Source organism: Carcharodon carcharias, chromosome 18 (genome assembly GCF_017639515.1).
Source record: "Carcharodon carcharias isolate sCarCar2 chromosome 18, sCarCar2.pri, whole genome shotgun sequence".
NCBI classification, from domain to species: Eukaryota; Metazoa; Chordata; class Chondrichthyes; order Lamniformes; family Lamnidae; genus Carcharodon; species Carcharodon carcharias.
This window is the reverse complement of record NC_054484.1, coordinates 20432459-20456569: the sequence shown is the minus strand read 5'-3', so window position 1 is coordinate 20456569 and position 24111 is coordinate 20432459. Positions and strand designations below refer to the sequence as shown.

The 24111-nt window shown below is 44.4% G+C and overlaps 1 protein-coding gene across 5 annotated transcripts in view; it reads right to left on the bottom strand.

Moving 5' to 3' along the window:
* The window catches only part of prdm15 (PR domain containing 15), a 74065-nt gene that overhangs the window by 9957 nt on the left and 39997 nt on the right, over window positions 1-24111 (bottom strand). For all 5 annotated transcript variants that reach the window (XM_041211803.1, XM_041211805.1, XM_041211807.1 and 2 more), the window contains 12 exons: window positions 23744-23962; window positions 21317-21464; window positions 20269-20387; window positions 19279-19373; window positions 17462-17549; window positions 14556-14723; window positions 12848-12936; window positions 11352-11483; window positions 9283-9417; window positions 5577-5746; window positions 2741-2820; window positions 970-1089 (listed from right to left, as the gene is read on the bottom strand). In XM_041211803.1, the coding sequence (XP_041067737.1) occupies window positions 970-1089; window positions 2741-2820; window positions 5577-5746; window positions 9283-9417; window positions 11352-11483; window positions 12848-12936; window positions 14556-14723; window positions 17462-17549; window positions 19279-19373; window positions 20269-20387; window positions 21317-21464; window positions 23744-23962 (1563 nt within the window). The remainder of the gene's footprint in view (window positions 1-969; window positions 1090-2740; window positions 2821-5576; window positions 5747-9282; window positions 9418-11351; window positions 11484-12847; window positions 12937-14555; window positions 14724-17461; window positions 17550-19278; window positions 19374-20268; window positions 20388-21316; window positions 21465-23743; window positions 23963-24111) is intronic.

The following is a 24111-nucleotide window of genomic DNA, read 5'->3' as shown; positions in this document are numbered from 1 at the left end:
GGGAGAAAGAAGAGGGCCAGGGAGAGGAGGAGGAGAGAGCGAGAGGGAGAATAGTCAGGGACAAAGAAGTGGGGATAAAGGGAGAATGAGGGATGGGGGGCAGGGTTTCTGAAGTAGATGTAAAAAGTCATATTACACCACTTCAAAGAAGAGAGAGAGAGAGAGAGAGAAAAGGAGAGATGGAGCAATGCGCGAGAGAGCAGGTGGTACAAGAGAGAGGAAGAAAGTGAGAAGGGGGGTAGTATGAAAAAAAGGGGCAGTGTGAGAGAGAAAGAAAGAGTAAGGAGCTTCTCATGAGAGTGGTTGCAGTGTGTATGTGTGATAGAGAGAGAAAGAGAGAGAGAAGGGTGCAATGTGAGAAAGGAAAGGAATGGTTGAGAGATACTGAGGGGGCATGAGAGAGGAGGTGGTGCAGGAGAGTGAGGTGGGAGAAGAAGAAAGAAGAGGGCCTGGGGGAGGGGGGAGGAGAAAGCGAGAGAGAGAATAGTTGAGTAGAGAGAAGTGGGGATAAAGAGAAAGTGAGGGGTGGAGGGCAGAGGTTCTCAAGTAGATGTAAAATGTCATATTACACCATTTCAAAGAAGAGCAGGAAAGTTCTCCTGGTGTCCTCACCAATAATTATCCCTCACTAACTATCCATAACTAACTGAATATTTTGTGGGATCTTGCTGTGCAGAGATTGGCTAGCACAACACGCCTACACGACAACGGAGTACATCATTGACCGTAAAGAACTTTGGGAGACCCTAACGTCTTGAAAAGTGCTTTATAAACGTCCGTTCTTTTCTTCTGGGAAAGAGAGTAACCTGAGATTACACCTCCAATATCAACACTGAACAGATCACTTCTACTCTCCTTTTCCATTCTGGTGCCTGCAGCAGGCTGCCTGAAAGAAGGCTCAATTCCTCCGCAGTGCAGCGTGTGGATTACAAGCATCAGTTTCTGCAGTGTCAGGAGGGAGTCTCTCACCTTTACCGCATTCTGCACACAGGTAGTCCCGAACATTGTCGTGCACCCTCATGTGTTCCTTCAGCATGTCCCTCCGAGCAAAAGACTTCCCACACTGTTCGCAGGTGTGGCTCTTCACTCCTAAACAGCAAGGAACATGATTAAAAAATACGACTGGGGCAAAAAAAAACACACAAGAGAAGCAAAGCCACTTTCCAATGCCTGTCAACACACACTGACTGAAGTCAATTTGCTTTGTCGTAACAAAGTCCATGGGCTATTTTGAGGCCAGCTGTACAAATGCAAATGGGCCTTTTCTGCAACAGTTACTTCTGGACTGTACTGGACTATAGTACAAAGCAAATTCGTGTTCCCAGGATGTGGGTCAATCATGCTTTGCCCCGAATGGTGTCAAGCTTCTTGAGTGCTGGTGCAGCTGCGGTTCTTATTTCCCTAAGGGGAACCAACGCATCTCCAAAGCAACCTGAGATCGCCTAACTCAAAGCAAGCCAGCAGTCTTTCGGATGGCGGAAGTAATTAACTAAATCTCTGCCGCTCTGCGCGTATTCTCCCTGCATCCAGGAATGGACAGCAAGCCACCGCCATTGCTACCCTTAAGAAGGCCAACAGTTGGTATCCAATGATTGGAAAGGCAAGGCCTACCCAGCCATTGTTTGGTGCTTCCTCACACGGGCCGGATTAAAAACCTGTAAATCGTTCCATTGTGTGGAAATCCGCCGACTCGGGAGCTTCTAATTGCTGTGGAAAACCACTATCAGCACAAGTGATTTCACATCCTGTAATTCTTGCACGGGCAACCTCAGTGCCCGTGAGCATCAACGGCAGGAAAGTAAAATCAGGGATACGGCAAAAATTCCACATTGAGTGGGTTAGAATGAAAGCAAATGGATCTCCCCAGCCATTATTTCCAAATCTTATGAACAATTTCACACACACACACCCCCCAACTTAAAACACGCAGGGCAGAATTTTGCCCTTGGTGGGCGGGCGGGCAGCCAAACTCCGCCGCCGAAACGGAGCCCACTGCCATTTTGAGTGGGCGGGCCAATTAAGGCTCGCCCGACAGGAAGTGCTATGCGCTTCCTGTGCAGGGGGGCGGTGCAGGGGTCAGGGATTCCTCATCTGTCAAACTGCGCTCTTTCACGCACATCCCTGAGACCAAGTGCTGTCACTTAGTGACAGGTAAAAAAAAAACCCTCCAGAAATAGAAAAATATTAAAATTATTAACATGTCCCCCTCATGTGACAATGTCACACGAGATGGGACATGTTAATAAGAAACACAAACTTTATGAAACTTTTTAAAAACAGACATGAATCCTCATCCCGCCAGCGGGTGAGGTTTCATGTATTATCAGGAGCCCGCTGGAACTCCTGGCCTGCCCACCAGCCTTAAGGTTGGACGGGCAGGGTCTTTAACAGTCTTAATTAGCCTGTCAATGGCCTTAATTGGCCATTGACAGGTCGGCGGGCAGGCAGCTGATTTCGCTGTCCGCCCGCCTTCCTGAAGATTTAAAGGGACCAGGATGATGTCGGGGGTTCCTCCCAACATCACCCCGCGTCATTTTCCCGTCGGCGAGCAGGCCCCGCCCCCAAATCGCCAACGGGAATATCGGGGCCATAGAATCTGATGACGAGAGGAATCAGATTAAGAGAAATGAAATCAAAAGTCTAATCTTGATTGTATTTTTGTTTTAAATGGTGGGGGAAAGCAAGGTGATTTTGGTGGAATAGGGAGAGTTCAGATCATTTGAATAATGCGATAGTTTACCTGTGTGGATTATTTTATGACGTTCCAAATTCCCTGTACTGTTAAAGATCCTTCCACAGATGTCACAGGGATGGATGTACCTGTAACAGAAATTCAACCACACAATTCAATACAGAGAGACCGTGAATCAGACAGGAACAAATACTGCACATTACAGACCTCCGAGAAAGAATATTAGAACAAAAAATATTCTCACCAATAAAAAAGGATATGGGGGCACTGGAGAAGGTGCAAAATAGATTAACTGGAATGAAACCAGAACAGAACTGAGAGGCTATAACCATCACGAGAGATTTAAGAGGCCGGGAGTCTTTTCACCAGAAATGACTGAGGGATGATCTGATCGAGGCCTTTAAGATTATGAAACAATGCGATACATTAGATGTGGAGAAGATGTTTTTCACCTGAGGATGAGGCCAGAAATAGGGGCCACAAATATAAAATAATCACTAATAAATTCAACAGGGAATTCAGGAGAAATTTCTTTAACCAGAGAGTGGTTAGAATGTGAAACTTGCTCCCATCAGTAGCTGAGCTGAATAACATAGGCCAGAATTTTCAGGTTGATGCTGATGTGTAAAATGGCACATGGTAACGTCGGGCGTGCATCCCGATGTCACCGCGCATCATTCAGATTTTCAGTTCGGTGGGCGAACACCCGATTCGGGTGCACACCCAACCAAACTAGCAAAGGCCCATTAAGGCCATTTAAATATCAGTTAAAACACTAAATGGAGCTGCCCGTCCAACCTTAAGGTTGGCGGGGGGCAGGCGAAGAGTCCAGGGGGCCTTTGCATTTATCATGGCTCCTCATCCACGGGCGGGATGAGGTTTCATGAAGGTATTTAAAGTTTTATGAAAATTTTTAATAACATTCATAGACATGTCCCAGCTCATGTGACACTCTCACATGAGGGGACACTTCTTAAGTTTTTTTTTCTTTATTCAAATTTTCAGAACTTCATCTAATCTCCCTGAGGCAGCTCTTTGCCTCAGGGAGATTTCCGTGCTCTGTCGCGTGCATGTGTGAAAGAGCGTAGGCCCTGACTCAGGCAACCCCGCAACCACCCACCCACGCACCCCACCACCCCCCCCCCACCCTCCACTCCCCCCGCACCCCCTCTGCACAGGGAGTGCTCAGTGCTTCCGGGTGTGTATCACGCTTGGCGGGCATTAATTGGCCCGTCATGGAAAACTCTCCCCATAGATGCATTTTAGGGGAGGCTAAATAAACACATGAGGGAGAACAGAATAGAAGGTCTGTTGATGGGGTTAGATGGAGAAGGGTGGGGAGGAGTTCCATTGTGGGGCATTAACACCAGCATGGACCAGCTGAGCCAAATGGCCTGCTTCTGTGTTGCAAATACTCTGTTATTTTGGTGTCCACTCTCCTCTGATTCTGACTACTTGCGAGATACATTTCTATGAACGTCAGTCACCCTCTTGTACTTAGCCCAAAGGGTCACACATGCCCAGACAGTGATTGTCACCTATTCAGGCATTCTGATGGGATGGCAGGGCTGATGATGAAGAAATTGAACCAGGGCAAAGGCCTGCACATTTCAGAGAGCAAATATGGAGCAGAGAGCTTCAAGGATTTGACAAATCTCCCATCTCACGGACCTGGGCTACAACACTTTATATAGGTCCACTATTAAAAATGGCACAGCAGGACAGGTTTCCTTAATTTCACATCAAGGGAGTTTCAGTCTATGCCCTGCAGACTTAGACCACAGCATATGGGAAAATCATAGGCTTCAGTCTGGGAAGAAGGGTGCTGCAGCTCAAGCCCATCCCACTCTGGGCATGTAAGCACATCCAGCAGCTCCACAATGGACTATCTGGTCATTAGCACATTGCTGTTTGTGGAATCTTGCTGTGCGCAAATGGCCCACGTCATTTCCAAAACCAGTGACCACACTTCAAAAATACTTCATTGGCGCTCTGGGACATCCTGCCGTGGCAAAAGGTGCTACATAAATGCACCATTCTTTAAGTTTAAAATCTAGGAGGCCTCAGTTCTATGGAGCTTGTCTGGTAGATTTGTTTCTTGGCACTTTCTTTTTTGTACATGTCCAGATTGGGGTATTGGAGCTGGAAGTGAAGCCAATGCCAATATGTTGGATCTCCCTTTCCTGCAGTATTTTCTTCCCTTACCTCCTGTGTGGTTCCATGATCACTTTTCAGGGCCTTGTCCAAGTGGTTACTTCACGTATGAACCTTAAAAGTGCCTGACAATAAAGTCCTTAGTCATGACAGGGATCACAGGCCAAATCCAGTTCTGTCCTCCAGAATTCCACACACATCCACACTTCTGGTATTTCATCTTTCTCCCTCCGTGCCAATTGTAGGATCAACCATGAACCAATGCAACATTGCTAATAACTCAATGAGCAAGTTGGCACAAGGGGGAGAAGGAGGGGTCTGGTAATCACTGGGTGGGGGTGGATGGAATTCTTGGCATTCGAGTTCAGTTAACTGTGCAAGCTAAAGCCTTATCTACCAGAATGGTCCCAGTTGGGCACACAAGAAGAAGCTTACAAGTGCTGGCACATTGTAAAGTTTTAACTACTTTGACTCCTGGAACACTCCTGTGCATACCTGGTCCATCTAAGACTTGACTGATGCCAAGCAGCAGCTAAGTTCTCTAGACTTGAGATTTGGAAAGTGCATCTGCGAGGAGAGCGTGTGTGCAATCTGTATCAGATCCTATGCAAATGAATATTGTAGTTCTTTGGTTTGAGACCCTTACATGTAACCATGGATTTCCCCAGGTTTACAAACCCAACTGACATACAGGGATCACGAAATGGTGCCAGGATTCAACATCACTCACTTTTGCACATTGGGGTCGGAGTCTGGCAGCTCTTCCCTGTGAATGACCATGTGGGCATGATAGGTGGCCTTCAGTGCAAAACGACGATTGCAGATTGTACAACCATAACCCTTCTCCTTGTGAATCTCCATCAAATGCTTCAAATACTGACTCCCTTTAGCAAACGTGGCCTGTAGAAGGAACAAAATGATCAGTGTTTAATGTGATCCTGATCCAATCATTATTTCAGGATTCCTATACAGTCCCCGAGGCGTACACGTGTGCATGTTGGCTGGTGGCAGAGCTGTACGTGTGCAGTCGGCTGCACCTGTATTCCACAGAAGTGCCTGAAATCTATAATTAATTATTTGCCTGTACAAACAGCAATGCGAGGTATCCCAAGAGGAGGAAAAATAGCCAATTAACTGTAATTTACAGAGAAATCTAACCATGAAATACATTCCTGACATGGGAGTCAGAAAACAAAAACAGAATTACCTGGAAAAACTCAACAGGTCTGGCAGCATCGGCGGAGAAGAATAAAGACTTGACGTTTCGAGTCCTCATGACCCTTCAATAGAACTAGGTGAATCCAAGGAGAGGGGTGAAATATAAGCTGGTTTAAGGTGGGGGGGTGTGGGGGGTAGGGTGGGGGGAGAGAAGTGGGAGGGGGGTGTGGTTGTAGGGACAAGCAAGCAGCGATAGGAGCAGATAATCAAAAGATGTCATAGACAAAAAAAGCAAAAGAACACAGAGGTGTTGAAATTGGTGACATTATCTAAACGAATGTGCTAATTAAGAATGGATGGTAGGGCACTTAAGCTATAGCTCTAGTGGGGGTGGGGGGGCATAAAAGATTTTAAAATAATGGAAATAGGTGGGAAAAGAAAAATCTATATAAATTATTGGAAAAAACAAAAGGAAGGGGGAAGAAACAGAAAGGGGGTGGGGATGGAGGGGGGAGCTCAAGACCTAAAGTTGTTGAATTCAATATTCAGTTCGGAAGGCTGTAAAGTGCCTAGTCGGAAGATGAGGTGCTGTACCTCCAGTTTGCATTGGGCTTCACTGGAACAATGCAGCAAGCCAAGGACAGACATGTGGGCAAGAGAGCAGGGTGGAGTGTTGAAATGGCAAGCGACAGGGAGGTTTGGGTCATTCTTGCGCACAGACCACAGGTGTTCTGCAAAGCAGTCGCCCAGTTTACGTTTGGTCTCTCCAATGTAGAAGAGACCGCATTGGGAGCAACGAATGCAGTAGACTAAGTTGGGGGAAATGCAAGTGAAATGCTGCTTCACTTGAAAGGAGTGTTTGGGCCCTTGGACGGTGAGGAGAGAGGAAGTGAAGGGGCAGGTGTTACATCTTTTGCGTGGGCATGGGGAGGTGCCATAGGTGGGGGTTGAAGAGTAGGGGGTGATGGAGGAGTGGACCAGGGTGTCCTGGAGGGAACGATCCCTATGGAATGCCGCCGGGGGGGTGAAAGGAAGATGTGTTTGGTGGTGGCATCATGCTGGAGTTGACGGAAACGGCGGAGGATGATCATTTGAATGCGGAGGCTGGTGGGGTGATAAGTGAGTACAAGGGGTCCCTATCATGTTTCTGGGAGGGAGGAGAAGGCGTGAGGGCAGATGCGCAGGAGATGGGCCGGACATGGGATGGAGTCCTTACAGGAAGCGGGGTGTGAGGAGCTGTAATTGAGGTAGCTGTGGGAGTCAGTAGGCTTGTAATGGATATTGGTGGACAGTCTATCACCAGAGATTGAGACAGAGAGGTCAAGGAAGGGAAGGGAAGTGTCAGAGATGGACCACGTGAAAATGATGGAGGGATGGAGATTGGAAGCAAAATTAATAAATTTTTCCAAGTCCCGACGAGAGCATGAAGCAGCACCGAAGTAATCATCGATGTACTGGAGAAAGAGTTGTGGAAGGGGGCCGGAGTAGGACTGGAACAAGGAATGTTCCACATACCCCATAAAGAGACAGGCATAACTTTCGCCATATGAACACACTTGACCTCTCCCTCCAGCAGCACCGCTGTACCTTTTTCAAAGCTGCGCGTGCCCCCAGTTTCATTTTATTCTTCGTCTCATCAGACGCCTCAACAAGAAACAAGTAAGGACCCCATTCCATTCTCTCAGGTCCTTCGCCTCCGTCGCATCTGTTCTGATGATGCTACCCTCAAAAACAGTTCCTCTGACATGTCCTCCTTCTTCCTTAACCGAGGTTTTCCACCCACGGTCGTTGACAGGGCCCTCAACCGTGTCCGGCCCATCTCCTGCGCATCCGCCCTCACGCCTTCTCCTCCCTCCCAGAAACATGATAGGGTCCCCCTTGTCCTCACTTATCACCCCACCAGCCTCCGCATTCAAAGGCTCATCCTCCGCCATTTCCGCCAACCCCAGCATGATGCCACCACCAAACACCTTTCACCCCACCCCGGCGGCATTCCGTAGGGATCGTTCCCTCCAGGACACCCTGGTCCACTCCTCCATCACCCCCTACTCCTCAACCCCCACCTATGGCACCACCCCATGCCCACGCAAAAGATGTAACACCTGCCCCTTCACTTCCTCTCTCCTCACCGTCCAAGGGCCCAAACACTCCTTTCAAGTGAAGCAGCATTTCACTTGCATTTCCCCCAACTTAGTCTACTGCATTCGTTGCTCCCAATGTGGTCTCCTCTACATTGGAGAGACCAAACGTAAACTGGGCGACTGCTTTGCAGAACACCTGCGGTCTGTGCGCAAGAATGATCCAAACTTCCCTGTCGCTTGCCATTTTAACACTCCACCCTGCTCTCTTGCCCACATGTCTGTCCTTGGCTTGCTGCATTGTTCCAGTGAAGCCCAACGCAAACTGGAGGAACAGCACCTCATCTTCCGACTAGGCACTTTACAGCCTTCCGGACTGAATATTGAATTCAACAACTTTAGGTCTTGAACTCCCTCCTCCATCCCCACCCCCTATCTGTTTCTTCCCCCTTCCTTTTGTTTTTTCCAATAATTTATATAGATTTTTCTTTTCCCACCTATTTCCATTATTTTTAAATCTTTTTTGCCCCCCCCACCCCCACCAGAGCTATACCTTGAGTGCCCTACCATCCATTCTTAATTAGCACAATCGTTTAGATAATATCACCAACTTCAACACCTCTGTGTTCTTTTGCTCTTTTGTCTGTGACATCTTTTGATTATCTGCTCCTATCACTGCTTGCTTGTCCCTACAACCACACCCCCCCTCCACTTCTCTCCCCCCACCCAACCCTTCACACCCCCCTCCCCACCTTAAACCAGCTTATATTTCACCCCTCTCCTTGGATTCACCTAGTTCTGTTGAAGGGTCATGAGGACTCGAAACGTCAACTCTTTTCTTCTCCGCCGATGCTGCCAGACCTGCTGAGTTTTTCCAGGTAATTCTGTTTTTGTTTTGGATTTCCAGCATCTGCAGTTTTTTGTTTTTATATTTATATATAATATATATATATATGGGAGTCAGAATGTCTGTTGAGTGTAACTGCCCTCAGCGATCATCTAAAACAACTTCTTAGCACCTTCAACATGATAACATGTCACAAGGTGTTCCATGAGAGGGATTATCAAATAAAATTTCACAGAGAGACAGTTAAGGAGATATAGGGGACGGGACCAAATGCTGAGTCAGGGAGGCAAGTTTAAAGGAACGTCTTACATGACCTTCAATGAGGATTCTCAACAACAGAAAGAAAGACATACCTGGCATTTCTTACAGCTGTATTTATGTGGGATGGGTTCGCTTACTGCATCTGACGTTTCTTCTGTTTCCTCCACTGTGATCCCAAGTTTGCTGATGAATTGCTCCCGTTGTTGCTCATTCATCAGTGGAATGTCCTGCACACAAGAGAAAGGCGGACGTCACACGAGGAGTCTATCCCCTGGTAAATCAAAGGGTCACTCTGGGTACTGTGCGATTCTCGCACCTCTGCATCAACCCATATGCTCGGCTTCGATTTTGCTCGAAAAGGCACCTTACACCACACTGGCCTTCCGGCACAGTCGGCATGCATTAACATCTGCACCATGGGGTGACAGGCAGACAGATCCAGGTACTCTGGCAGCACTTGGCGATACCTTTGGAAAAGAAGGACTTTGCTTCTGCTAAAAAAGTGTCTGAAGTCTAGACTTATATATTGGTCTTTACACTTGACAGTGAAAGGTATTCAAAGGGGAAAGAAGTTTAATCTACATAGAAATCCAACCAACAACAGGAAATATCTGCCAGACATAGGAGTGAAGAGTGCCTGTTGCTTGTATCTGACCTTAGCAATGACATAGAACAATAACTAACATTTATATACATAACACATTGTCATTTATATAGTACTTTTAATACAGTAAAACATCCCACAATACTTTACAGGAGTGATTACCATGCAAAATTTGACCCAAGTCACAAATGAAGATATCAGGTCTGACAGCATCTGTGGAGAGGAATACAGTTAACATTTCGAGTCCATATGACTCTTCATCAGAAGAAGATGTTCTGATGAAGAGTTATATGAACTCGAAACGTTAACTGTGTTCCTCTCCGCAGATGCTGTCAGACCTGCTGAGTTTTTCCAACTATTTTTGTTTTTGTTTCAGATTTCCAGCATCCGCAGTATTTTGTTTTTATCTTATGAAGATATTAGGACTGCTTGATCAAGGAGGTTGGTTTTAGGTACCATTTTAAAGTAAAGTAGAGTGGAGAGGAGATGTGACGAGGTTTAGGGAGGAAATTCCAGAGCTTAGCACCTAGGCAACTGAAGGCACGGCCACCAATTGTGCAGCGGTGAATATTGGGAATGCGCATGAGGCCAGAATTAAAGGCGTGCAGAAATCTCATAGGGCTGTGGGAATGGAGAAGGTTACAGAGTTAGGGAGGGGTGATGCCTTGGAGGGAATTGTAGACAAGAATGGGAATTTTAAATGGGACATTGCTGCACCGGGAGCCAACGTAGGTTAGTGAGCATGGGGATGCTGGATGAACTGAAGGGGTTGGTGCGATTTAGGATGTGGGCAACAGAGTTTTGAGTGACCGAGTTTTACAGAGGGTGCAAGTTGCGGGGGGACAACCAGAAAATTGGAACTGTCAAGTTTGGAGGTTAAAAAAGGTACAGAGGAAAGTTTCAATCACAGATAAGATGAGGCAGGGGCAGAGATGAACAATGTTACAATGGTGTCTTGGTGATACAAAGGCTATACAGTTAGAAGTTCAACTCAAGGTGAAATGGGTGAAGAACATTCTAGGTTAGCTTTACACAGAGTATGTATTCACAGTCCAGCCGTGTTAGACAATGATGGTCAAGTCACTCACATGTATTTGGCTATGAAGAGTATTTATTTATTGAGAACATGTTTAATCTGAAGTCATCACATTAGAAAACAAAAAACATCCCACAAAACAAAATGTACAGCTTGTCAGTAAACTAAGTCAGAAAGTCCAACAACGCCCAAAGTTTCATTTGCTCAGTTAGCCCTTCTCAGCTGGGCTGCTATTCGTTGTGGGAAAGGGGACTTTACAATTAATCTCAATTCCCGTGCTTTGGTGTGGCTGTTGATGAAGGCAGGATAACCTGCTACCACTCGCTAACTAAGCTGACAGGTGGAAAACAGCCATTTGGACTGAGTTTCTGGTTCTTAAACGATCTGAGCCTCATCCTCAGGAGGGGGAGAAAACAGGAGGGGGAAAATGAATGCAATTGCTGCACAGTTTCAATTTAATTGCAATCCCCAAATTAACATATTAAAGCACCTCTTACTTCTAGACTTTTAAAAATATATACCTTAAAATGGACATGAGTGTGATCTCTCAGGACATCTACACGGTAGAACTTACGCCCACAGATCTCACAGGTGTACTTCTTGTCCCCGTGTGTCAGCAAGTGTTTATTCATGTTGCTTCGACAGGAGAATACCTGCCAACAAAATGCAAAACGGAACACAGGTCATTTACATGAACAGGCAATGCGTGGCTAAATCCTTTCTTCCAAACTTCGAAATAATTTTCTGCTTATGTATTAAATGGAAAATTCCAGCCTTGTAGTCTTATCGGAATGATTCTCACACACATGAATCAACAATAACTTTTATTTATAGCGTATCTTTAATGTAATAAAACACCCCAAGGCCCTTCGCAGGAGCATTATAAAACAAAATAAGACAAGAAAGGGGGTATTAGGACAGATGACCAAAAACTTGGTCAAAGAGATACATTTTAAGGGAATGTCTTAAAGGAGGAAAGTGAGCTAGGAGGGCGGAGAGATTTAGGGAGAGAATTCTAGAGTTTGTGACCTTGGCAGATGAAGGCATGGCCACCACTGGTGGAGCAATTGAAATTGGGGGTGCTCAGGACTTAGAGGAACCCAGATATTTCAGAGGGCTATAGGGTTGTGGAAGATTGCACAGATAGATCAGGGGCAAAGCCATGCAGGGATTTGAAAGCAAGGATGAGAATTTCAAAATTGAGGCATCGCACAACTGAGTACCAGTGCAGGTCTGTGAGCCATGGGGCTGATGGGTGAAAAGGATGTGGTGCAAGTTAGGATATGGGCAGCAGGACATTTGATGACCTCAAGTTTACGGAGGGTAGAATGTAGGAGGTTGATCAGGAGAGTATTAGAACAATCAGTCTGAAGGTAACAAAGGCATGGACGAGGGTTTTAGAGCCAGCAGAGTTGAGGCAAAGGTGAATCAGATGCTGTTACGGATCTTAGCGACAGCGCAGATAGGTAGTTGACAGCTCATCTTGAGGTCAAATATGACATCAAGGTTGTGAATAGTCTGGTTGAACTTCAGACAGTTGCCATAAAGAGGGATTGAGTTGCCAGTGAGGGAGCGGAGTTTAAGGCATTGTCAACATAACTCCAACCCCACAGCCACAGGGAAAGGCAAGTCCAGGTAGGGAGCACTTTTTACTCAGAATACTTTCCCCCCTCACTTTTTACCTGCCCTTCCAACTGTCTCTACTTGTGGGGCATACCACCAACCAGCTGTCAGTATGGTGCAGCACTCATAACTAATAACTGCAGGAGGGGAAGAGGTGAACTGGGGAGAGGAAGGGTGAAATATTAGAACGCAGGTTTTACGAGTTTAACAGATGGATCAGTGAAGGCGAACGGGCAGTTGAGTGGTGAGTATTACGCAACATCACCCAGATGAAACTACCTGAAGGAACAATAGAAAATGATTGTTTGTCAACAGTAGACAATTTATTTTTTAATGCACATGTTGGCCCCTCATAATCTCCTACACATTGCAAAGCGTCCATCATTGTTTGTACCTTTCCACAGACAGGGCACCCTGATGGTTCTTTTTTGTACTTCACCATTCCATTGGTCTCGCTTTCATCTTTCTTGGCACGTTTGCCGCCTATTCAAAAGAAATGAAAATGTTAATTTAAAAATAAAAGTGCCTTGCCACTAGGCAAGTTCAACGTAGCAATGAAAATGAGAATTTCTCTTTAGCTCTGAAGAAGAGTCATACGGACTTGAAACGTTAACTCTGTTTCTCTCTCCACAAATGCTGCCAGACCTGCTGCGTTTTTCCAGCGCTTTCTGTTTTTACTGTGTACAATGGTGACGTAAGGTGTGAATTATTCCCACTCATCCGTAAATCAGTAGCGAGCGAATGTGAACTTAGGGTGAGTACCAAATCCTAAAATAAATCAGGGGCCCAGTGCCCCTTTTCGCTCGGGCCAGATACACCTTATGGATAGGGATTAGCCTGAATTTGGCAGTTCTATCAAAAGGAATAATTTAAGCAGATTTACACAAAGTGAACGAGGCCTAATGCCTACATGTAGCACAGTTGTCAAAGGCTCATAGGAAAAACTGGCTAATGCTGCTAATCCCCCAACCCACATTTCGTGCGGAGCTTCAAATAACGGGGCAATAGAACGGCATTTTTAAGAAGAACTTCATGATCATATCAATGAGCCACAAATGTTGAACTAATCAATAGATTTGATGGGGTTGATAGAGAGAAGCTGTTTCCTCCACTTGTGGGGGAATCCAGGTTGAAGGGACACCTGAGGTCAGAGCTAGGCTGTTCAGCAGTGAAACCGGGAAGCACCTTCTCCCCACAAAACATAGGAGAAACGCGGAACGTTTTTCCTGTGGACGGTGGAAAAATTGGAGCTTTCAAGAATGAGATGGCAAACGTTTGTTGGCTAAGGGCATCAAGGAACACAGGACTTAGGAGCAGCAGTAGGAGTAGACCATTCAGCCCTTTTGAGCCTGCTCTGCCAGTCAATAAGATCATGGTTGATCTGACTGTGGTCTCGACTCTACTTTCCTGTCTGGTCCTCATAACCCTCAACCCCCCTGACTATCAAAAATCCATCTAACTCAGCCTTGAATGTATTCAGTGACCCAGCTTCCACTGCTCTCTGGGAAAGAGAATACTACAGACTAAAGACCCTCTGAGAGGAAAAATTTCTCCTCACCTCCGTCTTAAAAGGAAGACCTCTTAGTTTTAAACTGTGTCCCCTGGTTCTAGTCTCCCCTACAAGAGGAAACATCCTCCTGTTATCCACCCCTATCAAGTCCCCAGGATCTTCTGTATTTCAATAAGGTCACCTCTCATTCTTCTAAACTCCAATGGGTATACGCCCAACCTCTTCAGCCTTTCTTCATTAGATAAGCTCTTCATCCCAGGAGGTAGTACAGGACGAAGGCAAGTTTAACGGAGTTGAAAAACAGATTAGCCGTGATCTAACTGTATGATGGAGCAGCCGTGAGGGGCTCAAGGGTCCACTCCTGTGCCTGTTCCGACTACCGCACATTCCCAAGCTAAATAGAATAAAGAGGATGCTTAAATTCAACATGCTTATGAAAGCCACAAAATAAGGTAAGCAACGTGCGTGATTGTTAGGGCTAACACCAGCAGGAGGTCTGGAGTGGTGAACAAGCCCATACACTTGCCACAGGGCAACACAACCGCTCTGACCACAGAAAAGCAGCAGGGATCTTTCACACGCTGTGGTGTACCTTCCATGTGACGCCTCTGGTGGTCCAACATGACGTCCTTCCGGTAGAACATCTTTCCGCAGGTGTCACAGGAGAACTTCTTGTCTCCATGCTTCTTCTTGTGTTTTGAGAGGTTACTGTTGGTTGAGAAGAACCTGAAGCACATGTCACACTGGAATGTTTTGTCATCTAAATAAATAAAAGCACACAAAAATGAAAGGAAAGAAAGTAAATTGGCCACAAGACAGATCGTAGCGCAGGAAGGAACTTGCACAATTACGGAATCATACAATCCAAAAGGAGGGCAATAAACCCATCGCGCCTTTGCCGGCTCTTTGAAAGAGATATCTAATTAGTCCCACTTACTCTACTCTTTCTGCATGATACTGTAATATTCTCCACTTCAAATATTTATCCAACTCCCTTTTGAAAGCCACTATTAAGTCTACTTCTACCACTCTTTTAGACAACCTGGTATTAATCTAATAGACCTTCTCTGAACTGCTTCTAATGCATATACATTCTTCCTTAAGTAAGGAGACCAATACCATATACAGTGCACGAATCACAAATGTCTAGTGTGCAGGTACAGCAGGTAATTAGGAAAGTTAATAGATTGGCATCATTTATCGTAAGGGGAATTGAATACAAAAGCAGGGAGGTTATGCTGCGGCTGTACAAGGCACTGTGAGACCACATCTGGAGTACTGTGTACAGTATTGGTCTCCTTATTTAAAGGAAGAATGTATATATACATTGGAAGCAGTTCAGAGAAGGTTTACTGGATTAATACCAGGAATGGGCAAGTTGTCTTGAGGAAATGTTGGACATGGTAGGCATGTATCTGCTGGAGTTTAGATGAGTAAGAGGTGACTTGATTGAAACATATAAGAGCTTGAGGGGTCTTGACAGGGTGGACGTGGAAAGGATGTTTCCTCTTGTAGAAGAATCTAGAATTAGGGGTCACTGTATAAAAATAAGCGGTCGCCTGTTTAAGACAGAAATAAGGAGAATTTTTTTTCTCTCAGAGGATCGTGCGTCTTTGGAACTCTCTTCCTCGAAAGGCAGTGGAAGCAGAGTCTTTGAATATTTTTAAGGCAGAGCTGGATAGATTCTTGGTAAGCAAGGGGGTGAAAGGTTATCAGGGGTAGGTGGGAATGTGGATCTTATTGAATGGTGGAGCAGGCTCGAGGGGCCGAGTGGCCTGCTCCTGCTTCTAATTCTTACGTTCACATGATCTGGAACCAGCTGCCTGAAAGAGTGGCAGAAGCAGATTCAATAGTAAACTTCAACAGGGAAGTGGATAAATACGAAGAGGAAAAATTCCTCTTACAGACCCCATGATTATGAATAAGGAGGAGCCTCTGATGACTTAAATATATCGTTCATTATGAGAAATGTCATTCTGAGTCATATCACTGAAGGTGATGATGGGTTGAATTAGCTGATCTCAGTCAGGGAAATATTGGAGGGGCTTTCATTTAGACCCAGAAACCCTGCCGAGGAGCTGAAGAAAAAATTTATAAAAACCATCAACATTCCAGCTCCTGATTGTTGGAAGGAGGCAGGATCAGATTAGCAGTGATGCCCTTGTCAATGATTAGCTGCTGCACATGCACTGTTAAGTTTATAAAAATGGCCACTTGATCAGGACATTAGAGAACAGCCTGCACAAGACCAGCACGCTCTCAAAAAGGGAAATGGCCAAGGTGGCATAGAATTATAGAATGGCTACAACACAGAGGGGTGCCATTTGGCCCATCATGTCTGTACTGGCCCTCCATAAGAGCAATTCACCTAGTGCCACTCCTCTTCCTTTTCCCCGCAGCCCTGCAAAATTTTTTCATCGGATAATTATCCAATTCTCTTTTGATTCAATGTGCCTCTACCACAATCTCAGGCACTGCTCTCCAGATCCTAACCATGCGCTGCGTAAAAGCTTTTTCCCTCAAGTTGCTGTTGCTTCTTTTGCATCCTTCAAGCCACTTCCTGTTTGTGCATTGGTTATTTACAAATACTGTCAGTCATGAGTAACATGAAATGTCAGCAAGCTGGACATCCCAGTGATAGATCTAATCCATACCCTGCAGGCCTCTCGATTACTAGTCCAGTAACAAGACCAAGGCCACTAAACAACCAAATTCACTCCATTGCTTTGTTCTAAAATAGCCAGTAGTTTGATACTGCTAGATTTTTGGAATAATTTTGCATTGCTAGGCATTTCTTTGTAGCTTTTCAGTAGTTTGTTTTGGTAGGTTAGTCAGTAATTATAGATTTTCTTTTCAGAAATTTTGTTTTACTTGTTTCCTTGGCATTGCTAGTTCAATAGAGCTACTTTTCCAGTTACTGTATATTGCTCTATCAGTCATTCAGAAGATTTAACATAATCTGCCTGTAGTCCATACATTTTTGACAACCTTCGACAAAACACCCTCTCGTTTTTAAAAGCATTGATCCATTTCATCTCAATTCACCAACGCAATGCCACTCAAATGGCCCAAAAGAGGGATCCTTGTAGACCTTGATAGCCAATGCCTGTTGAAGGAACCTCCTGGGTACAATGGAAGAGTGTACAGGACAATGCTTAAAGAAAAAAAGCGTGTGGAAAGCCAGCTATTGTAAGACATGCAAAGATGGGGCAGGAAATCCACAGGATTTCTCTAAGTTCCAGACTCCTCTGAGGCTGTGTGACTGAGTAAATTCGACCAGGAGAATCCCAGCTTCTCTTCCTGGTCCGTACTGAGTAAGCTGATCTCAGGTCAGGGTTAGCAAACTAATGCAGGAATTGGGCTATAGTTGGCCTCAGCGCCTCTGGGACAGGGAGGGGTAAAACTGGACAAAGCTCACATACAATTGGTGTATCCAAAACAACAGTCCCTTACAAGCTGGCCCTCCACTTCCACTCATAGCAAATTTATCTCTTTTACCTGTTCGGCAGTTGTGAAACTCCAGTGCAGTCCTGATACGGAAAGCTTTTAGACAGGTGTTACACTGAAACAGGTAGCTATCGTCCACCTGGGGAATAACAGCAGCAACGACATAATAACTGATGCACATATAACTGGTACACAATGACTGGCATATCGTTTACTACCTAGCACCCATAATAACTAGCATAATAAAGTTGCACACAGTATAACTGGTGTATTAACTTGGTATATGTAATAATAATAATAATAATAATAATATTATATGCGGTGTAACTAGGATACGGTACAATATTTGGATATAATAGACTAGATATCTAAAATCAACTGCAAAATATAGAATATAATAGAGATTCTATGCTATAATTAGTCTAACAGCTGGTATAGTACCTGAATAAAACGTAAACCAATAGGCTAAATTTTAAAATTGGGTGTCTAGTTTAGTATAGCCTGTTTGAACACTGACCTTATGTGTAACATTGCTGCAACCACGTTATTACACAGAACTTTACAGCACAAAAACAGGCTATTCAGCTAAAGAGACGGCTGTGCTTCACCTACTTTCTCTAACCCTAGCAACATATACTTATATTGCTATCTTAAAAGAACAAAGAACAAAGAAAAGCACAGCAGAGGAACAGGCCCTTCGGCCCTCCAAGCCTGCGCCGAACATTTTGCACTTCCGGGGTCCATAACCCTCTATTCCCATCCCATTCATGTATTTGTCAAGCTGTGATCATGATGAATGTCGATCTCAATCCATGCTGCCACTGGCTTTCCCATAGAGGAGAAGATAGGGAACAGAATATCAAAGGAAGGCTCTGCTTTAGAATCACAGAATCATGCAATACAGGAGGAGGCCATTCAACCCATCCTTTGTCAGAGCTGTCAAATTCATTTTTTAAATCTAATTATTCACGTTATGCTTTTTTTGAATTTCAGGGTGTATGAATCTTGATTTTATATTTGGGTTGATGATAGTTGAATATTGATAGGTAGTGTGGTAACATTTATCATCAAAGATGGATGTGATAGGTTGGTGCCCATTATATTCTCTACTCCTAACCCCACTTCCTTCAACGTACATGTAACCAAATTCTCAATCTCAGCTGTGTTCTCAGGAGATGCCAAGCATATGGCTCCTCCGAGCTTATCGCTAAACTGCAAATACAATATCTAATCATACATCGCACCATCCACTACTCAAAATCACTCTTCCCCACTCTCCAGAATCTTAAATCCATGGGACTCCATCCTCAGTGTCATTTGTGGCTCCTTTGGTAAAACTCTCACCTCTAAGTCCAAAGGTTCAAGTCCCACTCCAAAGACATGAGCAGAAAAATATAGGCTGCCACTCCAATGCAGTACCGAGGGGAGTGCTGCACTGTCAGAGGTGCCATCTTTCAGATGAGATACTAAACCATCTGACTCACTCCGGTGGATGTAAATGTCCTACTGTCCTGGTCAATTTTTACACCACAATTAAGAGTACTAAAGCAGATGGTCAGGTCATGATCACACTGCTGTTGGTGGGAGCTTGCTACATGCAAGCTGACTCCCGCATTTACTACATTACAACAACGACTACACTTCAAAAGTACTTTAACAGCAATAACGAACTTTCGAAAACCGTGAGGTTGTGAAAAGCACTATATAAATGCAAGTCTGTCTGTCTCCCTGAGCGTTCCATTTGTTATACAATCCAAAGTCTTTTAAGATCTACCGAAACTACTTCCTGAGTTACCTCATCTTCTCTCTTACTCTTTTCAATTTTGTGATGACCTTTATGCAGTCTGCATTGGTGATTGAGTCCTCACCTCATTCCTGCTATGCTTATAGGAGACATGTTGTTTCAGACTCTCCTTCCGGCTAAACTCTTTCTCGCATTCATCACACTTGTAAAGTTTATCACCTGTGGGCAGAGAAGAATCAAATGAACATGTCCTGATTCTGTTACCAAAGGGGTAATCCAGTATGGGTCAGTAGGCATCAGCAATAGTATAGGGGGAGCTTGATGGATCTCTACCCATTTGTGATTTGACAGGATAAGTCAATGTCTATTAGTGATGGTACATAAAGAATGCAATGGCGTTACTACGTAGCAGTGATGCTAGGAAGTGCATGAAGTAATTTTACTTTGCATCTAATGCTGGTTAAATGTGATCCTAAAACAGCAATATGGAAGGAGCTTTGTCCCATTTTTACCCCTTATTCTATCTGACCTAGACTACAGTGGGAGAAGCTTTACTGTTCCTGACCTGGAGACATATGAGAAAGCAGCACAGATGGATCTCACTGCATCTAACCCGTGTTACATGGGTTACCTGGGAATGCCTTATGAAGCATTGTGGAGGGAACCATATCTAACCTATGCTATGTCAGACTTAGGCATACTGTTAAGTGTCAGTACAGAGGTAGATCTACTGTGGATTGTCACTGCTATCCAATGGCTACTGCTGAAAAGTACACTTCTGTGAGCATTGGATGAGGTCAAAACCAGGCCCTTCTTCCTTCAGCAAAATTGTTTTGACTCTCACATGTAAAATCACCACGACATCATGGGACCAGAGAACATGCAAGTGCTCTAATGCCATACTCCACCAGGGGGCACCATCCTCAGAATAAAAGGGCTGAATTTTTTAATATAATAATTGGGGAACAAGCATTTTGTGTATTTGTATGAAGCATTTCCAGGTTAGCAAAAACACAGTGTTTACATTTATAGAAAATATATCCACAGTAGTCATTTTACTGCCTCGAGCATTTGTTTTAAACAACAGGGCTTGCTGTTAAAATGGTGGCATTACCATGAGAGCGAATGTGTCTCTTCAGGTTGCTGCTGTTGTTGAAGAACTTGTTACAGAGATGGCATTGATAGACTCGCTGGTCACTTAGACCCCTCAAAATCTTTCTGCGTGTGTCAGGCCTGTGGGATTGGACAAGAGTATATTTTAATCCCAACTGCAAAATCACAAGATAGTAAAGGATTAAGAAATGATAGTTGTCTTGTCCCACAGAGCCACATAGAATCTATAGCATAGAGACAAGTCCAACCAACCCTTCGAAACCTGTGACCTCTAGACCTAGAAGGACAAGGGCAGCAGATGCATGGGAACACCATCAACTGCAAGTTCCCCTCCAAGCGACTGACCATCCTTAATTGGAACTATATCGCCGTTCCTTCACTGTTGCCGGGTCAAAATCCTGGAACTCCCTTCCTAACAGCACTGTGGCTGAACCTACACCATGTGGACTGCAGCATTTCAAGAAGGGAGCTCACCATCACCTTCTCAAGAACAATAAACGTTGGCCTAGCCAGCGATGCCCATATCCAGTGTAAGAATCAAAAAACAATTGGTGTTTATAGGAAGAGGAGTGGACCATTCAGCTCCTTTGGCCTATTCTGCTATTCAAGGGGCCTGGCTGAGCTGTATCCTCACTCTATCCGTCCAACTTGGCTCAAAATCCCATGGTTGGCAAAAATTCATCATGCCCAGATTTAACGTTATTAACTGTGCTAGTATCTACTGCTTTTTGAGACAGAGACTTCCCTACTTTTACTGCCCTTTTCATGAAGATGTGTTTCCCAAATTCTCTCATGAATAGCCTAGTCCAAATTTTAAGGCTAGGTTACCTTGTCCTCAACTCCCACCATCCTGATGTATCCTCTAAACATGGAGTCCAAATCCCATGCACCTGCCGTTGTTCCCATATCCCCAGAAAGACTTTCCACCACGGGAGAAACTTAATGGCATCCAGGAGGAAGCAATTTCAGTGGTACACAGGGTGTTGGTAGGCAGTGGTGGGGTGAGGGGGAAAACAAAGAGGCGATGGACGAATAAATAAAATCTTCACCTTCTTGGGACCTGCCTCAAATTGGGACGCACATGACGGCCATTTCGCAACATTTTTCCATGATTTAACACTTCACTCAATTTTCCTTCACGGACTGGTGCTTCCAAAGGTACAACTGCTGGAGGAGTTTTGACAACACTGGCAGACACTGCAAGAAAATGCCGGAAAAAGAATTAGAGAAGGGACAATGCAATAGGTCTTAAAGCTATAGTTTCCCCATTGGGACCCGGATTCTACTCTTGCTAATGAGTAGAATCACAGAATAGTATAGCACAAAATAGTCTAACACAGAATAGTATAGTACAGAATAAGGCCATGTGGCCCATAATGTCTGCACCAACCCTTCTGAATAGTTAGTCCCTCTCGCCTGCTGCTTCCTCATATCCGTGCAATTTTTTTCTTCTTCAAGTACTCATCCAATTCTCTTTAAGACGAAGATGGAATCTGTATCCACCACCCTATCTGGAAGTGCATTCCAAATCCTAATTGCTCGTGAAAAACAACTTTTCCTTATGCTGCCTCTGTTGCTTTTACTAGTCACCTTAAATCTATGCCCCCTGGTCATCGACCATTGGAAAAATTGGAAACAGTTTCTCTTTATTTCCTCTGTCCAAACCCTTCATGATTTTAAACTCGTCTATCAAATCTCCCATTAGCATCCTCTTCTCCAAGATGAACAATACAGCTTCTCTACGTAACTGGAGTCAGCTGAGGTCAAACTAGTGTTTGCTATAGGTTTAAGTATATATAATATCTAGGTTAAGGTCCATAGCAGCTCCAGTTGGTCTCACCTTTCCAAGATAGCAAGTCTGCCATCATTGCTTTAACATCCACCTGAACATTACGTATCAGCTGTGGCTCAGTGGGTAGCACCCCTGCTTTTGAAACAGAAGGTCCTGGGCTCAAGCCCCACTCCAAAAACCTGAGCTCGTAATCTAGGGTGACACTCCCTGTACAATACTGAGGAACAGCTGCACTGTCGGAGGTGTCATCTTTCAGATGAGAAGTTAAACCAAGGCACCGTCTGCATTCTCAGGTGAATGTAAAACATAGAATCATAGAAAGGTTACAGCACAGAAAGAGGCCACTTGGCCCATCATGATCGCGCCAACCTAAAAAACGAGCTACCCAGCTTAATCCCACTTTCCAGCATTTGGTCCGTGGCCTTGCAGGTTCATCCAAGGGTCCAAATCAAAGTAAAGTGAGCAGTTCACCCGGTGTCCTGAGTGCCATTTATCTCTGAATTAACATCATTCTGGTCATTTATTCCATTAATGTTAATGGGACCTTGCTGTGCAAATTGGCTGTTGTGCTTCCTTATAACAGTGACTGCATTTAAAAACTACTCTATTGGTTGTAAAGTGCATTAGGACATTCTGTATAAATAAAGTTTTTTTCTTGTTTCTATTAGAATAGGATGATTACCGACAGGCCAAGTGATCCCTTCTCAACCTTCTATACAATTGTGTGCTTGGTACCTGCATATATTTGCTTGTCTAATGCTGCCTTTGGGAACGCATTGTTCCCTTACAATGGCACTCTGGTTTCAACCTAAATTGCTCATTCAATTCCTGGAGCAGGAACCCTTCTGATTTGGATGCAAAACGGCTACCCAACGATTCAAGGTGACACTCTCAGGCTATGGGATGATCACTGACAGCTGTAAAATAAAACATTTATCAATTCTGCTCTCAAGATGCAGAAATCCACACCAGCAAACTGCTCTTGACCCAAGCACCAACAGGGAATAATCAGTGATTTCACTGAATAGACATTACAATCATGGGAAAGGGTATCACTGCTTCAAGCAGCAATGCACTTTAAAGGTTGTTGTTGGGGTTCATCTGTGTAGACGGAGCTCTAGGCTGGGTCTAACTGGTGCCTTCCCTGAATTTGGAATTTCTGACGCAGTCAGAGACAAAACCAGGGGCTGAGAGACAGAAATACATTTCCAAAAATCGCAGCAAAAAGAGCAAGAGGATCAAGAAATTGAAAATGACCTGTTTGTAATCTACGCATTTGACCAAAAAACTTACAGCTGCATATACTTCTCATCTGCACAACTTGACTTCCTGTTATCACATATTAGTCACTTAATTAGTCAAATTTCATCCTCCCATTATAAAGTCCACTCTCCACTTTTAGAATGGCTCAGTCAGTGTAAAATGTTACTTGGTTGACACAATGTGGTAATCTCATTCCCACAAACTACTTTCCGAAAATTATTTTTTCAGTAACTGAAACTTCTAATGTCCAAAGTGAAGGTACAAATAATATATGTATATTTTTAAATCCAATGGTTAAAAATTCTACAATATCAAGATTGCATGATTAAAAGAAAACTATCACTATGTTAATTGGCGTCCTTCTCACCACTAGTTCAAACTGCATTCTTGTACAAAAACCACAAAGAGTTGAAGTCCAAACCTGTGGCCTGATTCAGATCTGGGGGCAATGGCTCAGGCTCATCCCTACGTAGCTTCGGCTTTCGAGGCCTTCTGGCCCTTGGCTTCTGTTCCAAATTTGCAGCAACTTCAACAATGGTCGGGCTGTCAGAGGTGAGAGGACTCATATCTTTAGTGGGACTTGAATCTTTCGCAAGTGGTGGCATTCCTTGGGCTTGCTCCAAATGACTCATCAGATGGTCTGCAGCAATGGAAATTTTAAAACAAAGAAACGAGAGCTTGTTAAAAAGGTAGCCAATCCACCATCAGCTATTTTACACTTTGTACAAAGTCAGAATTCACCTTGCTGTTTTTTCCAGCCTTTTCTGTTTCAATTGTCTGATCCAGCAC